Source organism: Mauremys mutica, chromosome 1, assembly GCF_020497125.1.
Source record: "Mauremys mutica isolate MM-2020 ecotype Southern chromosome 1, ASM2049712v1, whole genome shotgun sequence".
Lineage (NCBI taxonomy): Eukaryota > Metazoa > Chordata > Testudines > Geoemydidae > Mauremys > Mauremys mutica.
The window spans coordinates 344,172,020-344,197,235 of record NC_059072.1 but is presented as its reverse complement, the minus strand read 5'-3'; the positions used below and the strand labels follow the sequence as shown (position 1 = coordinate 344,197,235).

At 40.5% G+C, this 25,216-nt stretch overlaps 1 protein-coding gene across 11 annotated transcripts in view; it reads right to left on the bottom strand.

Moving 5' to 3' along the window:
* Nucleotides 1-25,216, bottom strand: part of DLG2 (discs large MAGUK scaffold protein 2) — a 1,465,131-nt gene that overhangs the window by 310,615 nt on the left and 1,129,300 nt on the right. For all 11 annotated transcript variants that reach the window (XM_045020521.1, XM_045020529.1, XM_045020530.1 and 8 more), the window contains 2 exons: nt 21,474-21,542; nt 3,918-4,074 (listed from right to left, as the gene is read on the bottom strand). In XM_045020521.1, coding sequence (XP_044876456.1) covers nt 3,918-4,074; nt 21,474-21,542 — 226 coding nt within the window. The remainder of the gene's footprint in view (nt 1-3,917; nt 4,075-21,473; nt 21,543-25,216) is intronic.

Genomic DNA, 25,216 nt, shown 5'->3' with positions numbered 1-25,216 from the left:
CACTCGCACATCTGCCTAAAAGTTTTCACCTGCTCTTGATACAAGTAAAATGATTGTCACTGAAACAGATTAGAGAAACAATATTTCTTCTTTATACTTTTTCAGTTGGTTTAGGTCTTTCTGACAGTAACAGGACTGCTTGTAAAACTACAACATATCTACCTTGGATACTTATATGGCCCCTATCTCACAGTCTTTAATGCATTTATCCTCACAAGGTAGGGAAGTGCTATTATCCCCTGTGACAGGCTGGAGGGGATGTCTGTGTCATCTTCTGAATTCCAGTTCTGTTCTGTGAACACCATATGGTATTTGAAACTCCCTTCTGAATGTAACTTTAAGATACATTATGTAGCAGGAACTTGACTCCTGGTGGACAGAATATACACCCGTGGGAATCTGTAACAGATACTGAATGGGTTTGTTTATGATGTTAGCTAAGACATGGTAAATAACACAAGGTAAAATCCTAGCCTTCCCCATTGCCATTACCTTGACCTGCTAAATTGTGTTAAACTACAAACTGCCCTGTCTTCACTGGGATTTCACCTCATGTTACTTTCTACATGCTAGCTAACTTGAGGGAAGAACACACCATTTTCCCCAAAGCCCCAAAGAAAACAGAAAAGGGAGCATACAGAGATGTTTAGACAACATGAACAGATAAGAGATCCAAAAGAAAAAAAGAGACACTGAAAAAACCCTAAGGAACCAAAAATCAACCTACTTACTGAAAGAAGGTTACATTTTTTCAATGGATGCGATGATGAAGCGTAACGCTATGACCACTTCAGGTCAATAAACAATCAAATAGCTTCCACTGTCCTCACCCTGCAGAATATCACACCCTGGCCTAGTTCCAAGTTGGATAATTACATTTTGACTATTTAAATCCTCCGTTAGTTCCAACTGGATAAAACAGTCTTCATTTATACACAACATGACATTATATAATAATTTGCAAAGCATTTGGGATCCTTCTGTACAACAAGCACTATCTGCCTATAAATCATAATCATGGTATGTTCAAGATGATCTCCCTTTAATTGTTCAAAATTCATTTGCCTGGTACCAACAGGATATGTCAGCTCCCACAAAGGCTGGCCCTGCTCCTTTTTATCATCTATTACAAATTCACACAAGTAATAAAGGAACAAAGATTCCTATACCTGCTAGCTCTAACTAGATTTTACTAGAATGGTTTGCATGGTATTCCCACTGAAGTCCAGAAAAATCGCACTGACAAAACTGAGAGGAAAGATGATTCAGTGATTAGGGAGCTAGCCTGGAACTCTAGAGACCTGAGTTAAATTCCCCACTCTGCTACCGGCTTCTTGGGTGATCTTGGGCTAGTCACTTTGTCTGTGCCTCAGTTCTTCATGTGTAAAATGGGGATAATAGCACTTCCCTCCCTCACAGGGGTACTGCGAGTTTAAATTTAAGACGATAAAGTACCATACTCAGGTACTACTGTAATGAGGCTGTATAAAGGATGTGAGATAGATCAATCACCCTTACAGGCTCACCACAGTGATGAGGGCCAAATAAAATTTTAGATTTACATAAAATCAGGCCCTGGGATTGCACAGTATATCTTCATTATACCATATGATCAACTATTCTAGGAGGATACTTAATGGAAAGTTTGACTGTGATTTAAAATCCTCTTTGTGCAGAACACTCCAATCATATGTTCAATTATTGTGCACACCTTGAAACATAAACCCTCTATTTCTTAATTGCACACTATCAATATATACATGAAAGAGAACTATAAAGATGCTAATGAGACTATGTATACAAAATATAGCCTAAGGCTACAAAATCTTTTATCCATTAAAAAACTGAAAATGAATTGCAGAGCTACCTCGAATTCATTACAGCACAGAAATAATGAACAAGATGTAGCTGAACCTTTTCTTATATTGGAAATTTGCTAATTAGCTCAACATACACTAGATGGCGCACGTAGTCTAGACTGCCAAATCCCAATACTTCTTCCCTCAAAGGAGGAAAAAGAACAGATAGAAGCTCTCTCTGCCTCTATCCTGTTTGGAAGAAGTGCATGAAGGAGAAAGAAAGCACATTATGATACTCAATGTAAAAGATTTGATTACTAGGCCTTTCTATAGTTGCACTCACATGAGCATGTTAAAGAGTGGAACAACAGGGAAGGAAAAGGACACTGCTAGCCAAGCGATCTTTTCTGAGAAGATGCTGATCTGTACTCATGGAGCTGAGCTGGCCAAAAAACAGACAGTGTATAATAAAGTGCTGTTAATCAACCAGACACAGTGTTAAATTGTGAATAACGAAAGTTGTCTTTGTAGCTTGCAAGGAACAGAAGTATGTTACAAGGTACCCTCTCTTTTTTCCCACTCTGAGCACTCACAGGCAACTGCACATTACCTCATTGCTCATTCAAACAATGAAGGATGAAAAGTGCCTTTGTAGGATGCCACTCACAACTTTAGAAAAACAGCCACAGCATAGTACTAAAATATACCAGGTGAGAGCCTACCCTCTGAAAAAGATGCACACACCTATCTGAAGGCAAATTTGACCCACTGTATAAATCATAAAATAAAAATTGTATTATTGGCTATTGGTTAAAAAAGGTTAAAGGACCTAAGTGACTTAGGAACTGAGTCCCATTGATCACCAGTAAGATTTAGGGTCCCAAATCTCTTCAACACTTTCAAAAATTTTACCTAAAATGTTCACAAAGTGACAACATAATATTCTATAAGACTATATTATATTGTCACAAACAAACATGCAATTTTAAGCCCTTGGTGTGGCAATCCCAGTTCAAGCAGCAGAGATGAGCAAACTATAAATGGCTACACAGAGTGTTCAACACCCACAACTGCGGCCAGAATTTCAGAATAAGTGGGCAGGTTTTCAAAAGAGCTCAGTTCTATTTTAGAACCTAAATAAGGGCCAGGCTTCCAAACGTGCCCAGCACCCAGCAGCTCATTTTACACGCTTGGATAGATTTTCAGAACAACTTTGCACCTTAATACGCTGAGCTTTATTTGAACATCTGGCCATAAGTGTCACAATGAGCTTTTGAAAGCTTTTGAAAGTTGGGCCCTTATTTGAGACTACATCTAAACTGTGAGCTAGGGGTGTGATTTCCCCTACTCCATATACATACACTCACAACAAGCTAGCATGAGTAGAAATAGCAGCATAGCCGTTGTGGCACAGGTAATGGCAATGGAGGCACAGCTTAGCCGTGTCAAGTCATGGGGTACGGGATGGTTTGTAGTCTGGACAGCTAACCCATGTCTTTGCTGCCAATACCGATGCTGCTGTGGCTAAACTGCTATTTATACTCATGCTAGCTTGATGAAAGCTGGAACAAGTGTGTGTACACCAAGCAATGGAATCACACCCCTAGCTTGTAATGTAGACAAAGCCTGGGTGTCTAAAGGGGCATTGGACTGGTTTGAAAATCCTGTCCACTCATGTCTATCATCTTCCCAATCCATGGGACCGCAGGGTTATTAGTTTTATATACTATGTTATATAAAGATGGATATACGTTCACACGTGCACAAGCACAATGTAATCTAAAGCTTTACAGCGTGAATTTGGAATGACTACATGACTCTATTGTGGCAAAGTCCTGAGTGTGTTATGCAGGCCTTCCCAAAGAAATGCTACTAAATCTTTTACAACATACGCTGTTCACAATACATGGTGAGGTATGTCATGTGGTCTACTGAATGAAACATAATCTTCCAAACATTTTAATCCCTTCCAGGTACTATTTGGGGCTGGGAAGGGGGTCCAGCCTTTTCTTCTATGGGTGAAACATTGAATGAAAAGCCAAGATTATGTTTTCCCAACACATGAAAAGACAACCAACAAGAACTAGTAATTGGCCAGCAAAAATGACAGATACTTACAGATAAAAGTTGATCTCCTCTCTGTAGCTCTCCACTGAGATCCGCTGGACCACCTGCTAGGATGAAGGATATGAAAATGCCTTCCCCATCTTCTCCTCCCACAATGTTAAAACCAAGTCCTGTGGAGCCTTTGTGAAGGATGACTTTCCGAGGCTCTCTGTATAGAAACAAAATGGCTTTGTTTACCCATTCAGATAGTGTATATGCACCACTTAGCATCTCTGTCACATTACTTTTTCTTTAAGACAAAATAGCAGGCTACTACCTAATAAAACCATTTGATAAATGAGATAGGTGTATTCATTGGGGAACATGCATAGTGTCCTATTTTTTATTTTTTCAAGACAACTGAACATTTCTACCTATTAATTTACCCCATTGTAATGGATTTAACTAAGTTAAATGGTGGATTTCTGTGATAAGACATTTTAAGGCATTTGACACATTTATTTACACCAATACCATATATAGCATTGGTAAACAAACAATCTACATTTTTATAGTGGGTCGTCTTTTATGCTCTGTGTCATGCTAAAAAATACCTTAAAAGCAAAGAGAAAAAACACAGTAGATACAAAGGGAAGCTCTTCCAACTCTGCCCTAGCTGGATCAAGTAACATCAGTGTTTTATATCACCAAGTTCAAAGCAAAGAATCTTACAAGAAAGTCTGGTTTGACCTTGTCAGGAATACACATCTGTGGGCACACATAACTGCTTTATTACCCAAGGGCACCATGGGTATTTTTACTGTTTTCAAAAGTTACTCAAAATTACATGATCAATAATACCTAGCTCTTATATAGCACTTTCAATGAGTAGAGCTCAGAGCACTTTACAAAGGAGGTTACTATCATTATCCCTATTTTACAGATGGGGAAACTGAGGCACAGTGCAATGAAATGACACACAGCAGGCCAGAGTCAGAACTAGAACCTATGTCTCCTATTTCCCAGTCCAGAACTCCATTCCTTAAAAAAAGTCTACCTAACATTTGATTGAAAAATAAAATGTATCTTCCGGACAGTTGTACCCAATATTATCTACAACAAATACAGTGCATCCAGTTTATGGATGATAATACATTTTCATAAAAGCTTCAGGCTCTTGGGGCTTTGGAACAACCTTACGTGAGTTCTGAAATTGTTCCACAGTGTGGTTCATATTTTAGTGGAGAGATTATTTTGTGAATAACCTCCCCTCCCATCTGTGACTCCCTAACCTCCAGAGGCAAAATCTGTCTTTAGTGCAATAGGTGTCTTGCTCTTTATGAAAAATGTTAATCACATTGGATAACATTTTCAAAAGCATTTTTAGTAATTTCACAGCCTAAGTCCCTTCTCAGAGGGGACTTCTAAGGCACTTAGGCGCTTTTGAAAATTTTACCCACTGTCTACTTTTGCTCTTCCCCATCTGCCCAATTTCTCTCAATTGAAAACACCATGTGATCAGCCACTTCTCCCCAGATGGCAATGAACCACGGTTTCAGAGCCTCTGATTTATAAAGGATCAAAATATCTATTTCAGAGATCTCCTACCTCCACCTTCCCTTCAGATACAATATCCCCTAAAACTGTAGAATGCACTTGTAGGGATTCCCAAGCCTAATTGGTGACTTTTTAAAATGTATTTTCTTGATATTACATCAGCAATATTGTAGGATATAAAAGGGGAAATGAAGCATCAAATCCCCCATCTAACTCCTTCTATGAAAGAAGTAGTTGCTTTGCATCGTGAAATGCAACTTGTGCCTGCAAACCAAATACTTCTGTTAATTATTCCCATCAGTCTTTTAAAGCAGCTGGAGAAAGGTACAAGAGTGACCAGCCTGGAAATTGACATTCTCTGTTTACCACCTCTGATAGAGTGTACTCATCTCTCATGAGTGACCCCTGGTCAAGTGTGTGTGAGCCTCCACTTTCACTCCCTGTAGCACTCCTGTAGCTTAGGTTCTCAATTAGTCCTGTAGTCTATCAGTGGTCTCAGTCCTAGTATCGAGCCGTACTCCATGGCTTCCCTCCTGGAGGCAATGTCTTCGCCCTCTCTGGGTCTTTCAGGCCTCAGCTCTGCTGCTGGGCCACTAAAGGGTTCAGTTCCTCTTCTGGGGTGCCTCTAAGTCCAGGCCACTTCCCCCAGTGGCTAATGGGGGATGAAGGGGCCCAGCCCCACCCACTACTCTGGGTCCCATCCCAGGGACACTGTAGATAGCATCCGTCTGCCATGATCCTTTATCTAAGCTGTGCTGCTGCTCTGATTCCCTGGGCCACTTCCCCACAGCCCCACCCCTTCTTCACCCTTACCTCAGGGCCTTGTCCTGGTTGAGTCCCAGAATCCAGCCCAGGGTTCCTTCTCGCTCCCTCCAGCTTCTGCCAGCACTTGTGTCTGAGGTCCTGTGGCTCCCTCAGCTAGCCAAGCACATCCTCCATACTCCTCCAGCTCCAGCAAGGAACTGCTCCCACTCTGGCCCTGCCGCTCTTGTTATACTAGCCTGCTGGGCCCTGATTGGCTGTGTCCGACACAGCCATTGTAGGCAGCTTCGAGGTCCCTCTCCACTGCCCTTTTCTGGGGCGGGGTGTGGCAGGGTCACAAGGCCTCCAGCAGGGGGGTCTCAGAGGGTCAGGTACACCCTGTCACACCACTGAACAGGTATAATGTGTGCAGGTGAAAGGCTCTAAATCCCTTTAACAGTCCTCTGAGCTGTCCAGTCGCTCTATGATTCACCTAATCTAAACATTAATCTTAAAGGCTGCCTGCAACACAGTAGCAAGTTAGTCACTGAAAATACTGTCCACACTGTAGCTAGCCTAAAGCCTGCTGCATTTGTTCATCCTCATGTAATCGCTTGCTCCCTTGTACTAGCTGCTAAACTAAATTTAGGGCTAGAATTGTGATATGCTTTTCAATGTACTGCAATAGAAACAAATTTTCAATCCTGCGGACAACTAAATTTGTAAAAGTGTATGGAAGCATCTCCTTCCAAAACCTCCTAATATACTTAATCTACTACCTGACTGGTCCTCAAACATTTTCAGATCCTAATATACCAAAACCACCGGTTCAAAGCATGAAGGTTACAATTTGTCCCTAGTCCCGCAAACACTGAAATATGTGCTTAGCTTTACTTATGTGTGTAATTCCATTGGAGTCAATGGGACTACTTCAGTGAGTCATGTTACTTAGGTGTTGATGTGACTGCAGAATCAGGGCCTCAGTCTTTACAAATGAACTCCTATTGAAATTAGTGGGTGTTTGCCTGAGTAAAGGCCCATTACTGACACTCAGATGGTGACCTTAGTCTCATGATAATTTTCAAGTAAACTGTCTCCCTGCTGATTGATTCTTGTGTTTGATTTTTAAAAACAGACAAAAACAAAGGAGCATTTTTTGTAAGGTTATTGTATAAAGGAAACTGAACCCTTACTGGGAGATATTAATCATGCTCTACGTGGCCTCCCAATTTCCATCTCTTTCTTTATACTGGGTAGTAAGAGAACAGGTCACAAAATAGAGCTCTGGGAAAAGCTATATATTGTTCAGTTTTTGTATATCCTGGGGATTGGATTGTTTATATACTAAAGGTCAAGTATTTCTAACAAACAAGAAGATAAAGGTTTTCTCTCTTGGGTGCCTGCCACTCATTTGTTACATAGCAATGAATTTAGAATTACCATGGGCACGTGAAGGTCAGATTTAACATAATTCAGGTCTTCTGGGTTTAAATGGATTGAGAAATCAAGTATTTATACAGGTAGTGTTGGCTAATGGCTAGAACACTGGATTAGGCCTCGGAAGACCAGCGCTCTAGTCCCAACTCTAACTCTGGTCCTACTTGGTTATCATGGGCAACTTATTTCAACTCTCTGTGCCTCAGTTTCCCAATCTGTAAAACAGGAATAATGATGTTTACTTCCTTTGTAAAGCACTTAGAGATCTACTGATTAAAAACACTATATAAGAGCTAGGTATTATTATTTACTTGGACATTTAACATTGAAAAAATGCAGTAAAGCTGAACAAACATTTCTCATCCAGGTGAGAAATCAGACTCATAGTCCCTGTTCAGTTTAGTATTACTGTATATGACAGGCAGCTTGGGGATCCAAACATGAACACCCAATACTATAGCCAAAATAGGTCAATGCAGTTGGGTATTTACTGGCTACTAAGCTATACAGTTTGACAAAGAGTTGGCTCTGTTAATAATCAATACCATCTGACCAAGTCAGCAGCTTTATGACTGAAACCCTGACAGCACGGTTTTGTATTCTGGCCTCTTGACAGCACAATTCACATTTTGTTCTTGGGTGATTATCTTCTGAGGAAGCTCAAACAGTGATGGGTAAAATGTCAGGAGCTGTGATTAGAACACAGGAGTTCTTGGCTCCCAGTCTTTCGCGCAATCTATTTTGTTCCATTTCAGTGCATCTCGCAGAGAAGGGCTCAATAATAACGCACTTTACTTTGGGGAAATTCACTGGTAATATTGATATCGGAAAAATCATGGGAAATGAAGGACACGAACCAGTTTTCAGATATCACAAGTAATTGGTAGATATTATGGATTTAGTAAATAACAATACATGGCACCTACACATTGTCTTTTATCTGAGGACAGCAAAGCACTTTTATAACAATAACAAATTAAACCTCACAGCAACTCCCCGGAAGTAGATAAACTGAGGCAGAAGAAGACTGGGCCACTTACCCAAGGTTAAATAAATAAATACACAAATGAGCTGGTCACAGAACTGGAAACTGAACCTTAAACCTTAAATTCAGTTCTATTCTTTAACCATCAGACCACATTCCAGGCACCAAGTAGGTATTATGTTTTAATATGTGTTTGAGATTGTCTGTTGCTAATAAGGTGGGAAGGGACTAGTCTAACAACACTTTAGTTGAATTCCAAAGAAAGAGTTAAATACGGAGGGACTAAAGGTTGGCTTCTGACATATTTAGCTATTCATCTGGCATATAAATTGCTCAATTTAGAGTTATCTTCTTTTGAAATGATGATTAAAGATAACTGGGAACAGGAGCTTCAGTTGTCATGGTCCAAGGGGGACTGGGAGAACATCTGGAAAACGACAATAGGAAAACTTCTCTCCCTCTCTTCTATTCATATTTTATAAGAACAAAATTCAAATTGAACTGAGTGGCATGCAGGTATTTGCTTTATATTAAGTAATGGAGATCCTCAAAGAATGAAACAAGTCAAGAGGATATTGTGCTGGTAAATATACAAGCAGCTTAATGGATTTTTAATGAATGGAAATAATAAACAGTAGTTTAGAAATCGTAAGTTTTCTTATAGTAAACAAGCCGAGTAGAAAGTACTGTTTGCCTGCAGAAACACAACAACCAAAGCAAAGCAAGGGATAGTAATTTCAAGTAATGGACTGATTTTTAAAAATCTTACTAGATTCAGACACTAGATGGGGCTATCCAGCTATTGTAAAGGCACACAAAAACTCAGACACTGTTTTTTCAATGTTTTTGCAATACATTCCCCCCTCTCTCTCTTTTCAGTTAGATAGCACATTTAAATATTTTTTTAGATAAATGAGGCTGAAAGTGTGCTTCTAGGTGCCAGTGCAGCCTCTTAGCACTTTTGTATGTTCTCTGCCCTGCTGCTGCTTTGTACCAGAATACAGATAGAGCAGAGCAGCGGAGAAACCAACCATGAATTAGGCAGGGAGAATGAAGAGAAAAAAATCACAATCTGAGAGAAAGAAGCATAAAAAGAGAGAGAGAGAGAGAGAGAGGGAGGAAATGAAGGACTGAAAAGAGAGAATTGGATAAAGGAGTGTAGATAGGAGAGACGACAAAGAAAAGAAAAAAGAAGGAAAAGACGAGAGGAGCAGACTCAAAGGGAGGAAACAAAGACATAAGACAGAAATCATGATGGGGAGGAATAGCCAAGCAAAGAGTTGTAATCCTCATAAGTGATCCAAAGCGTTTCTTCCACTGAGTTACAAACGTGTCTATTTTGATAGCCTAAAAGATAGACTAGGTCTTCACAATAGGGAATGTGTCATATGTATATGTTCTATAAAGCAGTGTACAAATTTGCAGAGCTAGATATTATTAAATGAATATTGTGCAATAAGTATATAGTAATAAAATGCTACTGGAAAATTTTCAAAAGTGTCCAAATAATTTAGGAGCATAAATTCCGATGGGTGCTTCTAAAAATTTTACCCTGCATAACAAAACAATTTTTCACTCTTACCAGGTAAGTCATGGTTTTGGTATAAAGAGACAAATAAAATATCAGGACAAACTTGTTTTCTTTTAATTTTTTTTTTACTTTTGTTTTTCTATTAAAGAGGCACCAACACTTTGAAAAATCACACTTCTATCTGCAAGATTTGTATCTACCATCTTGCAAACATAATACTAGTCTCTTATTGTAGCCAACAGAATGATGCTCAAAAATCTAGGAGTCCCCACAATTTTACTTATCATAGGTACATAAATTCATAACAAGTATGGATTAAAAACCAGAGATTAAAAAAATGGCAAGATATATGTACTGTTATGAACACAAGTAACTTCTAAGGATGACTGTAACTGAAAAAAACTTAGTGGAAAAAATGCTTCTCTGTTTTTAATTTGCTTATTTTGTGCATTTGGCTGCATGCTTTGTGTATCACCAATTTCAGTATTTTCTCTGAAATAATACCTTGTAATAATACTTATCTACCTACCTCTCAGGAGTGTTGAGAGGATTAGTTAGTTAATTACAGTGTTTGAAACATTCAAAGAGGTATTAAAAACACTAAAAACTATGAAAAGTCAGGCCCTAGGCCTAGGGTTGCCAATTTTGGTTGGATGTATTCCTGGACATTTCATCACATGACAGAATCTTAAATTAAAGATTAATCTTTAATTCCTGGAGACTCCAGGCCAATCCTGTAGGTTTGGCAACCCTACCTAGGCGTAGCATGGTGGACATTAATCAACAAGGTCCCCCAAATTAGTAGATACTTCTGAGAAATTTGTGCTTTATCTCCCTGTACCTCAGTTCCTGTTTGTAAATAATTCACTTACCTCACAATGGTATTGAGAGGACCCATCCATTAATATATGTGACACTCAGATACTATGGTGATGACCACCACAGAAAACCCATGAGGAGATTAATTATTACCGGTATATTGTTATTTGTATCACAGTAACACCTAGAGGCCCTAACCAAAATCAAGGTCCTGTTGTGGCAGGCACATAGTGAGTGACAGTCCCTTCCCGAGAGAATTTATAATCTAAATAGACAAGACAGGAAAAGATTGAAAGGGAAAACAGAGAGGTACAATTACTTGCCCAAGGTCAAACAGTGGCAGGCCTGAGACTAAAAGCCCCAGTCTCATGTGCCCAAGTCTAGTGCACTTAACCACTAGATCATACTGCCTTCCTTAAATTATTCACTACTCAAAGCAGGGTCAATGGGACCCCATGCAGGCATAGGAGTCTGTCTTCACAGAGTCAATGGCCAGATAGCCTCAACTGGTTAATTTCAGACTGCTAACCCTTTTGACATAATAATTCCAATTTTATTTCACCTATTTTCCTGCTTTAGCAAATTTTAATAAATCACTTTGCACTTTTATTTCAGATAGACAAAGAGGACCAACACAGGAAAGACCTGAAAAAGGTCATTCAAATTGAGACAGCATTCACCTTCACATGGAAACCCAGGATAAAGTGAGACTGTGTCAGTATTTAAGATGTTTATAACGTCTCATTCATCATGAGAGAACAATTTAAAATTTATAAAGGTTGTAGCTTTGACATAAAATATAGATATATAGGTATGTAAAAAATATCAAAGTCCCGATGAAGGGAAACTTAAGTATAAAAGTTTCCTTTATATCATCTATACTTCTGTTTTACTGTAATTTAGTGCCCCTATTATCCAGTCTAGTATTTTCTCACCATACGAACCTCTGCCTTTGCTCTACTGGCAATGCCAGTTTCTGTCGCCATTTTGTTCACTTCTCCCTTAAATTATCTTTCCTCTTTTTTGTCACCCTTATGTCTGACATGAACGCCCCATCAAAAGCTGAAAAGCCACCATCTTTCTCCTTCATATCCCTCTTCTACGATGCTTACAAAACACTGCAGTTTAACAATGGTTAGGCAGGTGGCAAGGTGGGCCTGCTGGTCGTTTTGCTTAATGTGTTCATTTTACTTTTAAGAACATAAGAACATAAGAACTGTGGCCTTTAATTTCAAAAGGGGGAACTATACAAAAATGAGGGGGTTAGTTAGACAAAAGTTAAAAGGTACAGTGACTAAAGTGAAATCCCTGCAAGTTGCGTGGGCCCTTTTTAAAGACACCATAATAGAGGCCCAACTTCAATGTATACCCCAAATTAAGAAAAAGAGTAAAAGAACTAAAAAAGAGCCACCGTGGCTTAACAACCATGTAAAAGAAGCAGTGAGAGATGAAAAGACTTCCTTTAAAAAGTGGAAGTCAAATCCTAGTGAGGCAAATAGAAAGGAGCACCAACACTGCCAACTTAAGTGCAAGAGTGTAATAAGAAAAGCCAAAGAGGAGTTTGAAGAACGGCTAGCCAAAAACTCCAAAGGTAATAACAAAATGTTTTTTAAGTAAATCAGAAGCAGGAAGCCTGCTAAACAACCAGTGGGGCCCCTTGACGATGAAAATACAAAAGGAGCGCTTAAAGATGATAAAGTCATTGCGGAGAAACTAAATGGATTCTTTGCTTCAGTCTTCACGGCTGAGGATGTTAGGGAGATTCCCAAACCTGAGCTGGCTTTTGTAGGTGACAAATCTGAGGAACTGTCACAGATTGAAGTCTCACTAGAGGAGGTTTTGGAATTAATTGATAAACTCAACATTAACAAGTCACCGGGACCAGATGGCATTCACCCAAGAGTTCTGAAAGAACTCAAATGTGAAGTTGCGGAACTATTAACTAAGGTTTGTAACCTGTCCTTTAAATCGGCTTCGGTACCCAATGACTGGAAGTTAGCTAATGTAACGCCAATATTTAAAAAGGGCTCTAGGGGTGATCCCGGCAATTACAGACTGGTAAGTCTAACGTCGGTACCGGGCAAATTAGTTGAAACAATAGTAAAGAATAAAATTGTCAGACACATAGAAAAACATAAACTGTTGAGCAATAGTCAACATGGTTTCTGTAAAGGGAAATCGTGTCTTACTAATCTATTAGAGTTCTTTGAAGGGGTCAACAAACATGTGGACAAGGGGGATCCAGTGGACATAGTGTACTTAGATTTCCAGAAAGCCTTTGACAAGGTCCCTCACCAAAGGCTCTTACGTAAATTAAGCTGTCATGGGATAAAAGGAAAGGTCCTTTCATGGATTGAGAACTGGTTAAAGGACAGGAAACAAAGGGTAGGAATTAATGGTAAATTCTCAGAATGGAGAGGGGTAACTAGTGGTGTTCCCCAAGGGTCAGTCCTAGGACCAATCCTATTCAATTTATTCATAAATGATCTGGAGAAAGGGGTAAACAGTGAGGTGGCAAAGTTTGCAGATGATACTAAACTACTCAAGATAGTTAAGACCAAAGCAGATTGTGAAGAACTTCAAAAAGATCTCACAAAACTAAGTGATTGGGCAACAAAATGGCAAATGAAATTTAATGTGGATAAATGTAAAGTAATGCACATTTGAAAAAATAACCCCAAGTATACATACAACATGATGGGGGCTAATTTAGCTACAACGAGTCAGGAAAAAGATCTTGGAGTTATCGTGGATAGTTCTCTGAAGATGTCCACACAGTGTGCAGAGGCGGTCAAAAAAGCAAACAGGATGTTAGGAATCATTAAAAAGGGGATAGAGAATAAGACTGAGAATATATTATTGCCCTTATATAAATCCATGGTACGCCCACATCTCGAATACTGTGTACAGATGTGGTCTCCTCACCTCAAAAAAGATATTCTAGCACTACAAAAGGTTCAGAAAAGAGCAACTAAAATGATTAGGGGTTTAGAGAGGGTCCCATATGAGGCAAGATTAAAGAGGCTAGGACTCTTCAGTTTGGAAAAGAGAAGACTAAGGGGGGACATGATAGAGGTATATAAAATCATGAGTGATGTTGAGAAAGTGGATAAGGAAAAGTTATTTACTTATTCCCATAATACAAGAACTAGGGGTCACCAAATGAAATTAATAGGCAGCAGGTTTAAAACAAATAAAAGGAAGTTCTTCTTCACACAGCGCACAGTCAGCTTGTGGAACTCCTTACCTGAGGAGGTTGTGAAGGCTAGGACTATAACAACGTTTAAAAGGGGACTGGATAAATTCATGGTGGCTAAGTCCATAAATGGCTATTGGTGTCCCTAGCCTCTGTTCGTCAGAGGATGGAGATGGATGGCAGGAGAGAGATCACTTGATCATTGCCTGTTAGGTTCACTCCCTCAGAGGCACCTGGCATTGGCCACTGTCGGTAGACAGATACTGGGCTAGATGGACCTTTGGTCTGACCCGGTACGGCCTTTCTTATGTTCTTATGTTCTTAAAATATGGTCTCCCTATCCTTCACAGTGCAACTCTCCACTCACAGCATGCTGCCGCATGAGGTCCTCCTCCTTCCTTTCCAGTTGGTAGTGGCCAAGGGAATGCTGGGAAATGTAGTTCTTTCCCTGCTCCAGGGCTGGCTCTATAGGCAGGGAGCTAAGCAAGGTACTACAGCTCCCAGAGCCCCCTGTTGGTTCTCAGGTCCCATGCTGTCCCTGCCGCCCCTGCAAATGGGCTGCCCCAAGCAGGTGTTTGCTTTGCTGGTGCCTAGAGCCGCCCCTGAGTGTGGGACATTCTTGTTGCATTAACATATACTAAAAAGTAGCATAGGAAAATGATCATTATTTTGCTGTTTGGGTTCCATTTTATTAAATATACAGCTTCTGGCATACAAACTGTTAGACCGTCCAGCCATTTGTGCCATAATAATTTATTGTGTAACATTTAGAAAGTTCATCTTATCTACTGTATCTATTCATTATGCTTGCAATGAGTTCTTTACTCTTACTCATTTGATTCCTGCTATTTTGGCATTTCTTGATTGCAAATGCATGACTTCATACTGATTTGGTCAGTTTTCCAGAATCCAGCAGACATAGCAGTATTTAAGATAAAGGTCAGGCTTGGTGGTGAAAACAGATCAGCTTCACCTTTCAAAGCACAAAGAAAAACTCCAGTGTGAGATGTATAAGGTGTTTAAATCATACAGCAGGATTCCTTCCCACTAGGGTGACCAGATGACAAACATGAAATATCGGGACGCCGGGGGGGGCGGAGAAACGGAGCAAAAAAAAAAAAAGCCAGAACGCCCCCCGCCACCAGGCGGCAGTGGCACAGCCCCGTCTCCACCCAACTCTCAGCTCTGACCCCCAATACACTCCCAGCTCCCCCATCCCCTCGCTCCTGGGCCCCGAGCTGTGCAGCCGAGCCACGCTCCGGACCCCTCTTGCAGCTCCCGGCCCAGCCGCTCCCGGGCTTCATTGCACCAGCCCCACAGCAGAGGCTGCTCCACTCTGCCCCGCCCGGGACACTCGCCCCGGGCAGCCCCGCTCCGGCTGCAGGGAACTCGGGGACCCCCCCCCCGGGCAGGGGGCGAACCAGACAGCCGGGCCCGGCCCCTCCTGGCAGGAGCGTGTCTGCCCCACACGTGTCTCCGCCCCCCACCCAGGCCCTGCCTGCTCTGCGCTGCCCTGCAGGCTGCAGGGCTGGAGCAGCCTCCGTGCTGCGCTCCCAGCCCCGGCCATGGCCCGTGTGCAAACCTGGGAGGGAGGAGGAATGCTTCGTGCTTGGGGAAGAGGCGGGGCCAGGGCGGGGAGTTGGGGAGGGATCCAATGGGGGAAGGAGGGGGATGGTCGGGGGAAGTGGGGGGTGAAAGCCCCTCCGGGCTCCGTCTATGCACCGGAGCGGAGGGCAAAATTGCTTGTTTGTCCAGTGTCCCGACCGAACATCGGTCGGGACGCGGGACAAACAAGCAAATATCGGGACAGTCCCGATAAAATCGGGACGTCTGGTCACCCTGCTTCCCACTCACCTTCATTTTTCAAGTTATGAGTAGCAAACAGGGGCCACTGGTGGGGACTGAACTCCTCTCACAAGGACAAAATAGAAGGATGTTAAAGTCAGTGGGGCTGCCCAAGAGACAGAAAAATGATTACATGCACTTAAGCCAAAGTACTTCATGTGCACATCATTTAACATAACTTGTGTTATGCTGGTGTCTCATTGGTTGAAGCTAGGTTTCTAGTAGAAACCCTGACAGAGTGATTGACAGATTGATTTAATGTTTTGGGGCATATTACCCAAGATGTTTTGAGTATTTTGGGGTTCAAAAATGAAGTCACCATAAAAATCAGTATAAAGTCATACCTACATACAACAGGGTACAGGGTTTGCAATGGCTTCACCCCACAATTAGAGTGACGGTGGCTGAGCCCCTCCCAGAGAGGTGGAGGTAGCAGAATGGACCTCTCTTCTCCTTTCCAAGCTTTTTGCATGGCTGATACAGAGGATTTTGCAATTGGCTGGAAGTTCATGCTGACAGACTGATATTAATTTCCAAACCACAACCATGAACATAAGAATTTAAGAATGGCCATATGGGGTCAGACCAAAAGTCCATCGAGCCCAGTATCACATTGTTGACTCATATTCAATTTGTGATCCACTATAACCCCCAGATCCTTTTCAGCAGTATTAGTGCCTACCCAGTTATTTACCATTTTGTAGCTGTGCATTTGATTTTTCCTCCCTAAGTGCAGAATTTTGCACTTGTCTTTTTAAAATTTCATCTTGTTGATTTCAGACCATTTCTCCAATTTGTCAAGGTCATTTTGAATTCTAATCCTGACCTCCAAAGTGCTTGTAAACCCTTCCAGCTTGGCATCATCTGCAAATTTTAAAAACTTACTCTCCATTCCATCATCCAATTTATTAATAAAAATATCAAATATTGCTGGATCCAGGACAAACCCACATGGGATCCATTAGATGCATACTCCCCGTTTGGCAGTGACTGGTTAATAACTACTCTGACTACAGTCTTTCAACCAATTTTGCACCTTTTAGTAATTTCATCTAGACCACATCTCCCTACTTTGCTTATGAGACTGTCATGTGGGTCTGTATCAGAAAAGCCTTACTAACATGAAGGTATAAAACATTTACAGTTTTATCCTCCCATCCACTAGTCCAGTAACCCTGTCAAAGAAGGAAATTAGGTTGGTGTGGTATGATGTGTTCTTTACAAATCTATTTTGACTATTACTTATATATATATATATATAGGTGCTTACAAATTGATTAGAGAGACAAGGTGGGTGAGGCAATATTTTTTATTGGACCAACTTCTGTTGGTGAGAGACAAACTTTCAAACCACACACAGTTCTTCGTCAGGCCTGGGAGAGTACGCCGAGAGCCACAGCTAAATGCAAGGTGGAACATATTGTTTAGCATAAGTAACTAGCACTTATTCTAAGGGACCATTCAAGGTAGAATGGCCTGTTAACACTTCTGCAGACATAGGACAAAAAGAGGGGGTTAGTGGGTTAAAGATTGTTGTAATAAGACATACATCTAGTGTCTCTGTTCAGTCCATGATTGTTAGCGTCTAGCAGAGTTATGAATTTAAGCTCCCAGGCTTGTCTTTTGAAAGTGTTGTGCAGGTTTCCTTTGAGGATGAGGACTGATAGGTCAGATATAGAGTGATCGCTTTGTGAAAGGTGTTCACCCACAAGTGATAGGGTCTTTTATCATTTTCCTGTATGAGTTCATCCAAGAGTGTAGTGGTTATCTGGTTTCACTCACATAGTTGTTATTGGGGCATTTAGTGCACCGGATGGATGAGGTATACTGTATATTGTGATAGGCATGTGTAGGATCCATGGATCTTGAAAGGTGTGCTGTGGGGGATGTTGATCATTGTAACAGTGGTGATATGTTTGCAAGTTTTGCCAGATGTAAATAATTTTGTGCCTTAGCCTTTCTTATTTTGTCCCTACATGCTTGTGTTATTATTTTGTACTCCTCCTTAGTAATTTCCCCCTATTTCAACTTTTTGTAAGATTACTTTTTGATTTTCAGGTAAAGAGCTCTTGATACAGACTCTTTGGCCTGAATAGGCCTATTACTATTCTTCTTACCTTTCCTTTGCATCAGGATAGTTTGCTCTTACAGTTTTAATATTGTCTCTGGGAAACTGACAGCTCTCCTGCACTCCTTTTCCCCTTGAATCTTACCTAGCAGTTCTCTGAGTTTGTTAAAGTCTGATTTTTTGAAGTTTATTGTCCTTATTTTGCTATTCTCATTCCTTCCTTTCCTTAGAATCATGAAATCTATCATGTCATGATCACTTCCACCCAAATTGCCTTCATCCTTCAGATTCACAACCAATTCCTCCCTGTTGGTCAGAATCAAATCTACAATCTACAATGGCTGTCCCCTGGTTACTTCCTTTACAGTTGGTATCACTTATATATTCCAAGAATTTACTGGACATTTTGTGTTTTGCTGTGTTACTTATCCAACTGATGTCTGGGTAGTTAAAGTCTCCCATTATTAACGAGTCTTGTGTATTGGATATTTCTGTGATTTGTTTTAGAAATGCCTCATCCACCTCCTACTCCTGATTTGGTGGCCTGTAGTAAACCCCGCCTATGACATCTCCCTGTTTCCCCCCTATTGTTTTCACCCAAATATTTTCAGCTAGTCTGCATCTCACCTCCTTCTGGACCTCTCAACAATTATATATATCTTGATATACAATGCATCATTGCCTCCTTTTTCCCCCTGCCTTTCCTTCCTAAACAAGCTAAACCCCTCTATGCCAATTCCAGTCCAGTCATGAGATGGATCCCACCATGTCTCTTTGAAGCCAGTTAAGTCATGATTTAGCTTATGTACTAATAATTCCAGTTCTTCCTGTTTATTCCTCGCATTCATATTTTACATATTTGCACAGTCAACCTGTGGAACTCTTTGCCAGAGGATGTTGTGAAGGCCAAGACTATAACAGGGTTCAGAAAAGAACTAGATAAGTTCATGGATGATAGATCCATCTATGGCTATTAGCCAGCATGAGTAGGGATGGTGTCTCTAGCTTCTGTTTGCCAGAAGCTGGGAATGGGGAACAAGGGATGGATCACTGATGATTATCTGTTCTGTTCATTCCCTGTGAAGCACCTGGCATTGGCCACTGTTGGAAGACAGGATACTGGGCTAGATGGACCTTTGGTCTGACCCAGTAGGGCCATTCTTATATTCATTGTTGTGGTTTGGAAATTAGTATCAGTCTATCTGCATGAACTTTCAGCCAATTGCAAATTCCGCTGTATCAGCCATACAAAAAGCTTGGAAAGGAAAAGGGAGGTCCATTCTGCTACCTCCACCTCTCTGGGAGGGGCTCAGCCACTGTCACTCTAATTGTGGGGTGAAGCTACTGCAAACTCTGTATCCTGTTGTATGTAGGGTCCCAGATGACCTTGATCCAGCCCAGGGCCTAGTATCAAGGAGTCTTCCCCCAACCCAACACCAATTAGAGCATTGTTTTGTATCTAAATCCAAAATAAATTTAGATTTGGTATGCATGGTATGGGGAAGGAAGTGTTAGTGAATGGGAGAACAAGAGGAGGACGTTTTCCTAGCTCTGATAGTCTGACATCGACTCAATTCTGAAAGTAAAAAGAAAAGAAAAAAAAAGGACAGGCATTGCTTGCTTATTGGGTCATGTTATACTTTTTTGCTCTAGGCCTTTTTTGCAGTAATGGAATTTTACACACAATGAATCAGAGGGGAGAATCAAAACTAAAATTAATACTAGCCCTCTGAAAGAAGCCAGTGCAACCAAAATCCAAGCACTCCATACAACTGTCAGTTGTCCTGATATTATTAAAGACATGAAAGCAGGTGACTTTGGTTGTGGATGAATCATCTTCCCCCCCATTAGTTTTGTGAAAATTTAGCCATCTGTATATGCAGATTTGCATTTTTACAATTAAAATCACTCACAGACACACAAGCATCGGATAATTTTTCTATATCAAATAGCTCTTGTTCTATCTCTAGAATTAGTGTATTCAGTTTTGGGCATAATTTGCTACACTGAAAGAAACTCACCCATACAGTAATATGGCTAACATGGATTAGAATCAGACATCAGTAAGAATTTCCATGATTAGTGTGAAATATTTTTCTGTTTTTACATGTAAAGTGAACTCAAGTGATGGCACTCAGATTACTTCCATGACAGATTAAGTGTCCTGAGTGTTAATTAGGATATGTCCATCAGAAATACTGAACTTGATGCTCGCTATATTTAGTAAGTCACAAGGTCTTTAATTAAGCTTCACTGAATTTTAAAATAAATGAATGAGCTTTTTCTTCTATGCAATTTTTCACTGCAGCAATGGAGTTCAAATTAATCTCTATAGCACTCTGGTAAAAACAAAGCAATGAGAGAAAACATCAAATGGACCACACACAAAAATGTAAACCAACCCCCAACAATCCCTGATAACTACACCATATCTCACCTGCCAATAAACCAAAACAAATAAACCCCTTAGAGCTAATGTGCTATTTGTTGCCATCACATTGTTTACTCTGTTTTTGTCTTGTCTATGAGATTATTTTATCAAGACAAGGACTGTCTGCTACTCTGTGTCTGTACAATGCCTACCACAAAGGGCCCCAGATCTTGGTCACTAGGCACTACTGTGATAAACATGATTATCAATAATAATAATAATTAAAATATGCATGCAGGGAACTCAGAAACGTTCTTGTCAACTTACACTTTGGGAAGTGGATACTGCCACTGTCGTATCCACTCCAGCTTGATGGGTTCAAAGCTCCTCAGTAAAACCACCACACAATTGTACTTTTCTGTTGCATATCAGTGCTTTCACCAATTCTTTTCTTAATGTTAATTTTTTCTGCAGAACCTCCAAGAGCTTCAAGGATTTCAGGAAAGCTACAGAAGACCTTTGCCCACCACAGCAACGCTATTTGCATTTACACATTGGCGCCTGGTTCCAACAGCCTCGACACTCCACCTAGCTGGTTCCCCTGCAGCCATAAATCTCAGCCACCATGGGAAAAGGAAGCATTTTAATGCTATTGGGGATATTTGCACCAGTGACTGGGCCAAGGGATCTGCAATAAAACCCCATGTTGCCTCCCTTAAAGTCCTGTTGACTGAGTTTGGGTGGCTGAGAGGGAAAGGCATCCATCAACCTTCTGCTCCACCATGAACAAATTCCAAAAATGCACAGTAGGTTTGTTCTTGCAATCTAAACCCCATTTAACAGTAGATCCCTCCTGGAGGTCACAGAAGGGGAGTGCCATACCTTCCAACATGAAGAATTTGTGTATTTCATCTGGTATTAGTACTGAGTCAGAGAGTTTTTTTCCCCTTCAATCTGGTAAATGTCAGTGTATAGTTGGAGAGAGAGAGACAGAGACAGAGACAGAGACAGAGAGAGAGAGAGAGAGAGAAACCCAGCTTCCATATTAAGCAGCTCAAGAGACAGAGAACAGCCTTACCCTTCCAGAGAAATGGTTCGTTGTAAGCTCATTGTGGGTGGACGCGTTGCAGTGCTGTGCTGGGAATGACTGTATAGACAAGGAAAAATAAAGAAAAGTATTTGTTAAAGAAATATGACTCTACTTGCTGATTCTCTTGTTCTTACTGTAATGGGTAGCCACAATTAAGATATAACAGATGACCCAGAAATAATTACCAGATTACTGAAATTACTGAGAGATATTCCTATGCATCTCTCAAATATACTGATCCTTGTGCGCTCTCTCTCTTTGGATAATAAGGGGAAGAAACCAATTATCTTGTCTTCTGTTTAATAAGATGTTATTCCTCATTAAAAACAGATTATAACTAGACAGACTTGGAAGGATCTATCTTTTAAAAAAATGTATGAATACAACAGATTGTATTTTTCAAGTGACTTAAAACAACTCAGATGCTAATTGTTATTTATATAAAATGTAGTAGTAGAACAACTGGGAAATGAAATCAAAGTGCTCTTATCAGCATAGTTCTCTATGCTAATTTTTTATTGTTTGCTATGTAGAATTTTCAGCAAAAGATTTTGCAATCCGCATCTCTATAACTTGTAACTATGGAAATGTTTTCCAGTGGATTTTAGATGGAGGGAGATATTGATTATTACAGACATTTACTATTAATAGCTACTGTTTCAAAACCAAATAATTTTCAGCACAGGCCAAACTGTGGATACACAATGTAAACAGAAACTGGATAATAGCTTTTATTTAAAATCAGTATGATAATAAAGGCAATAATAGATCTCCAGTCTGAACTGACTAGCATCACCAAAATTAAAATAGTTGACCGCCAGCAGTAGTATTGGATTTGACATTAAATTAAAGAATACGCACCAGGAGAAGTGGAGAAATGAGATAAAGCTGACAGTAACACAGATATTTTGATGGTTTAAACAAGTCACATATAGTTCAATCATTGTATTGGCTCTCCCAGAAATTTAGTTGTGGGGCTGGGTAGAATTGTTTCATCACTTTTAAAAGCACAACTTTCTGGAAGCTACGCTTCTAGAAGTGATATAAAATGATAATGCCCCTTCTGGATAGTAGCAGATGTAATTATGAACTCACCAGCTATTTCAATGCTTGCCTATAAATAGTGAAGCTATTAGCACCCTAAATATGATATATAACCAGACACCACTTTGGTAATACTCAAGCTATAGTTTCTAGAGCTGGCCAGAAAATTGAAATCCCTTCCTGTGAAAGATTTTGATTTTTTTTCTGTATGAATCAGGAAGGAACTTCCAGAAAAATACCATTTGGGGCAAACCAAAACAGAATTTTTGAGCTTACTGACTGTCTGCCTGGCTCCTCAGGAGCCAGCTGCCTGAGGAGGCAACCAGCTCAGGAGCAGGGCAACCATGGGAGCTACTCAGCTGAGGAGCTAGCCACCCAGTTCTTTGAGTAGCCGATGGAACATGGGGCAGGCTAGGCTGGTGAGCTTTGAAGCCCGCCAGAGGGGCTGAGGTGCAACCTGGAAGCCATGGGATCCTGGTTTCCCAGTCAGTCCTCCAGGTGAACTGCCAAGAAGCTGGAAAGCTGGAGCTTTCATTTCAATATTCCTGAGGAAAATGTTGATTTTGTGGAAATGGCACTATCCATTGGAAAATCATTCTATTGGAAAATTTCGAAGCAGCTACAGTGGTTTCTCTCATACCAGATCATGACTGATTGCAAAACCTGTTGCGCGCACACACACACACACACACACACACACACACACACACACACACACACGTACCCAATGGGGACAGTAGTATACAGTCACTTCAGTACAGCACTGGAGAACTTAGAATATCAGTAATTGAACCAGTTCTGCTCTCATACTGGCACAAATCAAATGGAAAGATTCCCACTGGTTACTGTTGTAGCAGGATTGGGCCCATAGACAGAAGGCAGCAGAAATTTCACAGGGCTCTATTGTGATTAGTTTAAGTGTTTACACGGTACCTTATAAATTTTGGTTCTACTACACTGTGTAGGAAAAATAAACTTTAATGCCGTTATATATCATTGATCCACTAAGTTACAGTTTTTGCCTTTTGCTATAAAGCACTATACAGTTATTGAACAACTATGATAGTCTGTTAGGATTAAATACTGTATTATATTTTCATTAAAAACTAAGCTCAGCGTCAGTGGGTATCACACATATATCTTACTGTTCATTTCATTTTGCTGCCTAACCAATATATGCTGTGTGATGGAGGACACAATTCAATAAACAATGTCATTTCTCTAGCTGTTTAGCATATGAAGTTGTAACATATGGCACTGTACCACAGGGCAAGCACTACACTCGCTCCCCACTTTCATTTCCGATAGCTAGTGCTTCACACTATTTCCATTTTTAGTGTATGTTGTGAAGTGGTAAATAGAATTAGAAATAAATGGTCAGTTTTCAGAATGGAGAGACATAAATAGTGGTGTCTCCCAGAGATCTGTACTGGGCCAGTGTTGTTCAACATATTCATAAATGATCTGGGAAAAGGGGTAAACAGTGAGGTGGCAACATTTGCAGATGATACAAAATTACTCAGGATAATTAAGTCCAAAGCAGACTGCGAAGAGTTACAAAGGGATCTCACAAAACTGGGTGATTGGGCAACAAAATGGCAGATGAAATTCAATGTTGATAAATGCAATGTAATGCAAATTGGAAAACATAATCCCACCATGCATATAAAATGATGGGGTTTAAATTAGCTGTTACCACTCAAGAAACAGATCTTGACAAGGGTGATGTCATGCTAGGAGTCTACTACAGGCTACCTAACCAGGTGGAAGAGGTGGATGAGGCTTTTTTCAAACAACTAACAAAATCATCCAAAGCCCAAGATTTGGTGGTGATGAGGGACTTCAACTATCCATATATATGTTGGGAAAATAACACAGCGAGGCACAGACCATCCAATAAGTTCTTGGACTGCATTGCAGACAACTTTTGATTTCAGAAGGTTGAAAAATCTACTGGGGGGAAGCTGTTCTAGACTTGATTTTAACAAATAGGGAGGAACTCGTTGAGAATTTGAAAGTAGAAGGCAGCTAGGGCGAAAGTGATCATGAAATCATAGAGTTCACAATTCTAAGAAAGGGTAGAAGGGAGTACAGCAAAATAGAGACAACGGATTTCAAGAAGGTGGATTTTGATAAGCTCCGAGAGCTGATAGGTAAGGTCCCACGGGAATCAAAACTGAGGCGGAAAAACAACTGAGGAGAGTTGGCAGTTTTTCAAAAGGACACTACTAAAGGCCCAAAAGCAAGCTATTCTGCTGGGTTGGAAAGATAGAAAATGTGGCAAAAGACCACCTTAGCTTAACCATGAGATCTTGCATGATCTAAAAAATAAAAAGGAATCATATAAAAAATGGAAAATAGGACAGATTACAAAGGATGAATATAGGCAAACAACACAGGAATGCAGGGGCAAGATTAGAAAGGCAAAGGCACAAAATGAGCTCAAACTAGCTACAGGAATAAAGGGAAACAAGAAGATTTTTTATCAATACTTTAAAAGCAAGAGGAAGACCAAGGACAGGGTAGGCCCACTGCTCAGTGAGGAGGGAGAAACAGTAACAGGAAACTTGGAAATGGCAGAGATGCTTAATGACTTCTTTGTTTCGGTCTTCACCGAGAAGTCTGAAGGAATGCCTAACATAGTGAATGCTAATGGGAAGGGGGTAGGTTGAGAAGATAAAATAAAA